The 8,229-nt window shown below is 36.3% G+C and overlaps 1 protein-coding gene across 1 annotated transcript; it reads right to left on the bottom strand.

Moving 5' to 3' along the window:
- Window positions 1-4,648: 4,648 nt before the first annotated feature.
- Window positions 4,649-7,730, bottom strand: CXCL8 (C-X-C motif chemokine ligand 8). The gene is made up of 4 exons (XM_081133747.1): window positions 7,604-7,730; window positions 6,550-6,685; window positions 6,208-6,291; window positions 4,649-5,783 (listed from the first exon to the last, which is right to left on the bottom strand). The coding sequence occupies exons 1-4, from the start codon at window positions 7,665-7,667 to the stop codon at window positions 5,762-5,764; spliced, it is 306 nt and encodes a 101-aa protein (XP_080989873.1). The 5' UTR covers window positions 7,668-7,730; the 3' UTR covers window positions 4,649-5,761.
- Between the last annotated feature and the right edge of the window lie 499 nt (window positions 7,731-8,229).

The raw sequence follows: 8,229 nt of genomic DNA, 5'->3' as shown, positions 1-8,229 counted from the left end.
TATGATCCAACATTCCTCCAAGGAAGTCTGGTTCATTTTATTAGAAAATGGTTTTAGAAATCAAGATCTGGGTGCTAAGTGTGGTTGTTGCTAGCAGACTGTCATTGCTTTTAGGCCCTCTCAGATGACAAAGGAAGGAAATACATGTGTGTTTACTAACTCATTTATACACATCTATAAGTATTTGTATGTGTATCCATCTGTATCTATATTAAACGAAACATAAATTCATACTAATGTCTCCAACTCTAATTTGTTACTAGATGAATCGTTTTAGTCTCCTTCCCTTGTTTATCTAAATACTCCTTGTGTAACATTGAGGACCTTGTCTCCCACCATTAACCAACCATTTACTTAATTGTTTAAATTGTTCAGCTACATGTGTAGTAGTATCAGAATTGTCAGCCTGTACCCCACATGCCATAGATTTTTCAAGAGTCAAAATTTCAAAAGTTAATTCTGTAAAAGTTAACTTTCTATATTATATGTAAAGCAAGTATAAAAATGGCAGTTATTCTATTCCCAATACATTTAACACAGAGCATACCACACTTTAAAATCAGAATTCATGTATCTTTGTTCACTATAAAATCTCATCAAAATTTTAAATAATTGGAGAGATATAGATTTTTAAAAGCACACAGCTCATATAAAATCTAGGTAACATTATATGTGGAGGGTGCAATTTAAATTCTAAGCAGATTTTATTAATCCTTACCTCCATTTTGAAATAAAGAAAATGAAACAGAATTTTAGTAAACTGGGAGAGTGAAAATGTTCCTTCAGGAAGACATTTTAGTGCTAGAAAAGGGAATTATAAGCAGAAGTCAATTCTTTTCATGTTACCACAGAGGCCTCACTCAAGCTTTATAGAAAAATCTTGTAAATATGAGATTTTTTAAGTATCTATATATATATTTGTAAATTAAATTGATAATTACAAAATTTCACTTAAGAAAATTTAAGAATGACCTGTTTATAAAACATGTCTGGCATGTATTAGAGAGGAAGAAACAAGTGTGAAAAGTTGGAGGAGGGATAACACATACATCACGATGAGGCTGCTGAAGACCTACAGAACCTGCGCAGAAACCTTTGTCCCTTTAATAAAATATGTCTCCATATGAGATCCTATCAGGGGCATGTTGGATACTTTTGGGAGTATAAAGAAAAAATAAATCTAGGCAAAGGTATCTACATATAGAACACTTTCCCATAAGCATTCCATTTAGGGGAACACTAAAAATTTTGAGAGGCATGGGTTGAATGGCAGAAGATTCACTTAGGATGCAGACAGTAGAAAGAATCACCTATAACTATTAAAAAACAAAAGCTAAGTCATGCCTTATGAAATAGAATTGATAGCTACAGTAGAAGTTTATCTTCAGCCCTAGCACCATGATCTTTTACAAAGCTTTAGAACATTTCTCTAGATGTGTCTAAAGCAAAATTTGGGTGGAAATATCTGTGAATGTTTTCTATCTTATTTCCAACATGCTAGGCTTTTTAAGTTGATCTATATAGAGATGATGATGGTATAGATTGATGATAGGTTGATGATAGACAGACAGATGATAGAAGATAATATTTATCTAACTTGATTTTCTTCTATGGGAATGCAATGAGCATGGAAAGGCCCCTTTGTCCACCCATTAAGAGTTGGGTTCTTTGATGCTTAAGTAATCTGTTGACACATTCCCGATTGCCCCATCTGTAAATCTTGTGGGAAGGAATTGGCCTGGTATTTACTCTGTTACATTAAAAGATTCCTTATTTTTTGTTTGTGGTCTCTGCAAATTTAGCTGATGTTTATCAAACTTGAGGCATTTGCGGCCTGGCTGTCTTTTTAAGTGAGTAATGGAGGAATTACTGATTTCTTAAGCTTTTCTGTTATTGCAGGGTTAATACAGACTTAAGCAATTTTTACTTGCTATATCGCTACCACAGGCAAAATGCAAACCAGTTTTTTAATTCTTCTTCTGACCTTTTCAAACAGCCTGGTCAGCAAAATAGATGCATTACAGTAAAAAATAATTATCTCCTCATTTACCAAAATCTTAGAATAAAAAATTTTTCTTAGGTGACTTCTGTTTCTTGATGCATTGCTAGCAAACAAAAAGAGACAATTATGAAAATAGCCTGATTTTGTATGTTTTATATAAAATATATGTATTGCAGAACTTTATAATAGATGCAGTTGCAAGGTGAACACTTTTTATTATTTCTTCATACCTCTCTTAGTGCGTGTGTGTGCGTGTGTGTGTGCGTGTGTGTGCGTGTGTGTGGTGTGCATTTACATCCATGTTACTACTTGGTAAAATTACATTTATAATTTGTAATCCACATAAATGGATTAAATGTATGAGACAATAGGTCACATGTTTAAGTTTGTGCCTAAATCTATGTCTATATAAATAAAACCCATGCCTGTATACTAACTAATTTTAATAATATCACTGAGGGACAATGAAATATTTAGTTTTTCAAGTGACTGGCTTTTCCTTTCTCGTTCTTGCTCTCGTTTCTCTCTCACTCTTCATTTTTCCATTTTGATTTGTATACATAATGCTTCATCTCCAACTTGATACACTTAATTGCCTTTTTGATGCAATATTTACTGTCTTATAAACAGTAACAATATAGATGAGAGAGAGGAGAAAATAATTTGGCGTATTTTAAAAGTGATAAAAATGAAATTAAAAAGTAGATTTTTTTAAAAGTTTTCATTATTAAGATTCACCAAGTTGGTGCAAGTGTCTTCACTTTGCTTCCAGGGTTGGACACTGGTCACATTAAATTGTATTTAACACATTAAGAGGTTTTGTATAAAGTTGGGAGTTCTTTGATAATTGAATCTCCAAATATCATTAGAAAGCCCCCAACATCAGATTTTGAGTTGCTTTTGTGGCTTCTCACTTTCTTCTGAAAGGAGATCCAGGAAGAAGAATGGCCTATAACGTTCGAAATTTCAATGAGGGTAATTGAAACCCGCTAGAAGTCTTCGATTTCAAATCTAACTCCCTGACAGCCTTCCCTCATCCTTTTAGCATAACTTCATCTGTTAGTACTTGTTCTGTGTCAATGCCAAACTCCAGTCACACTGAACTTTTTCACTTCTCAAATCATAATTTGCTTACAAATTGCTTCACTGCCATCTGGACCACTCCCCCCCACGCCCTGGTCTTCCCTTGGTGTGGCCCAGTCCTGCTCAGCCCTCAGGCTCCAGCTGAGGCTCCCTCAGGGGCACCTAGGCTGGCTGGGCTGGAACTCCCCCTCCCTCCTCTGAAGAAGCCCTATCTCTCCTACCAGGAGGGTATTAAAATGATTTGCTGGTCGTTGTTTTGTGCACTTTGTATGAGATCCACACGATGAGAGACTGCAACGGGGGGCAGACGAGGAAACCTGAAATTAAAGTGGAGAATGTGGAAATGAAATTTAGGCCGAACCCCGAGGGAGAAGCAGCGGCCCCACTGCGTGGCCTGAGAAGAACAGAGGCAGGGAGAAAAGGCCAACAGTGGGAACGATGTCTCTAAGAACAGTAAATGTTGGGGTTGAATTTCCAAAACGCTTTCCTACTTCTGTTGCGTTGCGCACTTTTGTGTTCCTGTGCACCGGCTATCAGAAAAGAGAAGAGGCTTTGTCCACACTGCAGCTGATGCTGACCCGCCGAGAGAAAGGTGGCCGCGGGTGCCCAGAGCGCGGGAGGAGCTGGCGGCCCGAGAGGGGCTGCAGGAGGGCGTGGCTCGGGGAGTAAGGGAGGACCCCGCCCTCGCTCGCAGGGCGCAGCTTGGAAGAAGAGCACGGTCGGGCGCCCCGCTGCGGCCGCATCCTCTCGCGGGGACAAGTGGGAGCCGAAGCTCTGAGATCCTTGTTTTTGGACTAGCAGTGTAAATTTAAACACTGATTAATTGAAGTTCTTGAAACTGTGGGCTGTTGTTTTCGTCACCTTTGAAAAGTGTTTAGCCATCGTCAGCTTAAACGTTGTCTCTGACCCTCTCTTCTGCTTGTAAAAATCCAGTTAGACACTGAGACGGCCATATCCGTGTATTCTCCGTGTCTTTTCATGTCTTCTTTCAATTTTCTTCCTCTTTATCCCTCATATAAATTCCAGATAAAGTTACTTGGGTTTATTTCCTAGATCTCCAATTTTCTTTTTAGCTGTATCTAATCTGTTATAAAAAGCATCCACTGAGTTTTCTAGTTAAATTATTTTTAATTTACTTTTTTTTTTACTTTTAAGAGTTTTCTTTGACTTTTTTTCAAATGTTTGGTCTTTATTCACATTTTGAACTTTTTTGGCCTCATATGTGTCAGTTTCACTCCTTAGTTAGCTGAGAAGCACCTTGCGATGTGTACCCTCTTCCCCTTTCACTGACACCTGAGATGTTCATTGAAAATCTGAAGTCAGCCTTATTAGCGAAATAGTATACACTGGGAAGTTGAGAAAACTTTCCTCATTTCCCAATAGCTACTGTTTGTAGCCATCTCTAAAAAGGAGTTCTGTTTTTCTACAAATAAAGGTTTGTAATTTCAGCCATAATATACAAAATGCTAAGGGGAAGCATTTATGTTCTCTAAATCATGTTTTTAATACAACCAAAGATATAAAATAATAAATTTTGAAAGAACCAGAGAAACACAAACACTTGATGACTTGACAATAAATTTTATTATAAGTATTTTAGAGTTTCATTTATATTTCCATACTATCAAAAGGAGTAGAAAACATATAGAAGTATTTTAAAGTCAAAAAGAAAGGGAGTGTTAAACACAATTATTTAAATAAAATTATGAGAATCTATTTGTACATAATACATAAGTTTTAACCAGAAAGAACTTTTGCTGTTTTGAGGAAGATAGTCCTAACTCAGGATTCTGGTAATTCAACACAGAACAGCCCGCCAAGGCTGACCGTGACAGGGCAATATGAGGAATATCAAAATATCAAAATATGAGGAATATCAAAAGTAGGATTGCCAGTTTAACATTTCATATAAATAATTATGTACTTATTCTAACAAACATTGTTTATCTGAAATAAAAATCAATTGGATATTCTGTTTGTTTGTTTTTAATTTTGCCAAATCTAGCAACTTCGTTCAAAATAAAACAACTTTGATCGAGATAGTTCTCTAATATATTATTTAATATCTAAAATAAATATAAATTCACAACTGTCGTTATACTATCCTATCAACAATGCTTCTTTCCCATTTTCCAAATTCATGCACAAATATTACTCTATTTGAAGCTTAAATAAATATATAAATAATAAATAAGTGAATAAGTTACACTTGAAAATAATTTATGTAACCATGAGAAACATTAAGTTGCTTCCGCGTGTCCTCACATCTCTGTGAGGTTAAATAGTGGCTGATGCTTTTTCTCCAGGTTAGGAATAAAGAAGAAACTGAGGCACAGGTAGGAGGGCCTCGTGGATCTTGGCTGGCAGACTAGGGTTGCCACATTAACTAAAAAGGGAAAAAAGTAGAATACAGGATTTCTAGCTAAATTTGAATTTATAGTAAACAATGAGTTTTTTAAAATATAAGTGTGTCCTAGATATAGCACAGGACATTGAAAAAAGCTGTTCATTGTTTCACTGGATATTCAAGTCTAACCTGGCATCCTGTATTTTACTTGGCAACCCTACACAGACCCACACAGTACATGATACACTGACGTAGATTCGTTTGAAGTTTCATTGGCATCTTTACTGAGGAATTCTTAGGAACCATGGAGAGTGCTTTTTCTTTTTATTTCATGGATCTTTCTTCTCAGCTCTGAAAATAAATAAAATAAAATTTAAAAATTAACAATGTTCTAGTAAGGAGTAAAGTATGGCTCTTATATTTAATACAAAAACGAATATAGTCTTAGATAGCCGTGTGTTCAAAATATTTTTATACTTTCAACTATAAATAGAGAGACCAGATAAGTTATCATCCAAATCAGAACACCAGAGACTGAAAGGGAGCCACAGTAATGGCAGGGAACAGACATAAACCCAGACCTCCCCAGGCAAACTGAGCCTTGTGGTCTTCGCAGTCATGAGTACAATAAACTCACTATTGCTGCTATTTATTTTTATTTAAAGAGGAAGTTATCTAAAAAAGATTTGCATCAGCAGCAGGAAATTATAGGCTGACTTTTGGACTGTATACTTCAGGATAAATGAATCTAAATTTTTTTAAAAAACCAACTTACCTCTTCAAAAATATCTGCACAACCTTCTGCACCCACTTTTCCTTGGGGTCCAGGCAGACCTTTTTTCCATTGTTGAGCTTTACACTGAAATGAGAGAGATATGATTAAAATCAATATTTAGTGGTTTCAGACATCCCTTTACCATTCACTCATTGTCCCTTAAGTATGGGCATAAACTCTAAGTCAAAAACAGTAGAGCTGTGAATCATGGAAGTTGCCATATTTAAATGCCACGCAGACAGAATACTGTATTCCTAGTACCCACAACTCTGCTGGCTGCTCCACCTTCCTCAGCTCTAAGCTTGCTAAAGTAAAATACCAAATCCCTTTGAAAGGACTTACATGATTTCTGAATTTGCACAGTGCGGCCCACTCTCGATCACCGTCAGTTCTCTGATAAACTTGGGGTGGAAAGGGGCGGAGTGCGTGTTAATGCACTGGCACCGGAGCTCGGTGGTTAGTCTCGGCAGAACTGCAGCTGTGAAGACAAATAAAGACAATTAAGGATCGATTTCATCAACAAACGCGGTGCCAGCTACTCGCTCCTTAATCCCATTAGGACAATCTGCTGGCTGTGTGTTTAGTAAACATCCCATCTTCAGCTAACTCATTCCTGAAGTTGAAGGCTGGATATTCTTCTTGACCCTGACCTCAGTTTTTTATTTTAAAAACCTTCCTTCCTGACAACACTGAATGACTCTCCATAAAGACTTGGAGTTGTCTTCGTGCAATGTTGACATCCTTATGATGCTTTTTTCTACTTCATATTGCTATTTATAGTATGCAAACTAAGATTCAAAAATAGGGAAATTGCCTTCAAAGAATTTGATAGAAATATATAAGTGAGTTGCACAAAGGTGTCTTATATCTTAACAAAATCCATAATGCTTAAGAGGAAACAGAAAAAGAAACTATATACTACAAACATTCTAAACTGTAATAAAAAAGATCCCAAGAAGGTGGATAATCCATCAGGGTGCCCTTAAACCAAACAGGAAATGACAGCTGTCTGAAGCTTGTCAATAAAATAGCACATGAAGGAAAATTACCTGAGCTTTCTTGCTCAATATTTCTAGATATTATGGGTAACTCTGGCTTCCAATAAGGTACACTCTAAATTATAGATTTATATTAAATAAATGCATACTACAGAGTATAATTGACAAGAACAGAATGTCTATATTCATCAAATGTTACCCTTTTCTAATTGTTGCATAGATACAGCCTAAAAAAATAAAACTTCAATTTAATTAATTGACATTAAATGACTGCAAAGATTATTTTCTTTTCCTCAATAAAAATGTTTTTGTTTTTTTAATCAAAGCATTAAGGATAACCCTGCTACCTAAGGATCATATTTAGACCCAGGAAAACTGGGTCAGAAAGATGTGCTTACCTTCGCACACGGCTGCAGAAAGCACGCAGGCTGCCAGCAGAGCAACAGCCAGCCTGGAAGTCATGTCTGTAGGAGGTCGGGTCCTTATTGGCTCTTCTAGTGCTGTGAGCTCTGTTGTCCTCAGGGACTTGTGCTGGATGAAGAGCTCCCGTGGCTTTTTATATTATCGCAGCAGCGGAGAACATGTGCACGCTCATTCTTGTATTAGGTCAGAGGAAATTCCACAATCTGCAACTTTCCGGCCACTCTCTGTGAACAAACCTGAGTCATCGCACTTCTCCAATTGGTTTCTTATCCAATTTTCAGCATGATTGAAGTTTTATTGGATCTTTAAAACAATTTAATTTTATTTGAAAACATGTTTCTTTTCAAACATGTTTAAAAGCATTTTCAAACAGAGAAGCTTCTCCGCTTGATACATTATCAGTTGTACTCCTTTTTGTTTATAAATAACTTTATCACAGTACCATCTGGCAGCTATTACAGTAAGTCATTTAGGATCATTCTTTTATGGCACAGTGGTTTCTTTAGGTAAATTATATGTACTGAAATGAGAGAGGAGATAATCTAGTTGACCACCTTTATTGGGGACACATTTTATGAGAAGTTCATTTCTAAGCATTTTG

The sequence above is a fragment of the Miniopterus schreibersii genome (assembly GCF_964146895.1).
Source record: "Miniopterus schreibersii genome assembly, chromosome: 1".
Taxonomy (NCBI): Eukaryota; Metazoa; Chordata; class Mammalia; order Chiroptera; family Miniopteridae; genus Miniopterus; species Miniopterus schreibersii.
Note: the sequence above shows the minus strand (reverse complement) of the source record. Positions and strands in the feature narration are given on the sequence as shown.

Excerpts from the sequence above, each read along its gene's own strand:
- CXCL8 (XM_081133747.1), bottom strand. The coding sequence starts at position 7,667 with ATGACTTCCAGGCTGGCTGTTGCTCTGCTGGCAGCCTGCGTGCTTTCT. Across the intron at positions 6,686-7,603 it reads TTCTGCAGCCGTGTGCGAAG|CTGCAGTTCTGCCGAGACTA; the intron begins GTAAGCACATCT and ends TTGTCTTCACAG. Across the intron at positions 5,784-6,207 it reads GTGCAGATATTTTTGAAGAG|AGCTGAGAAGAAAGATCCAT; the intron begins GTAAGTTGGTTT and ends ATTTATTTTCAG.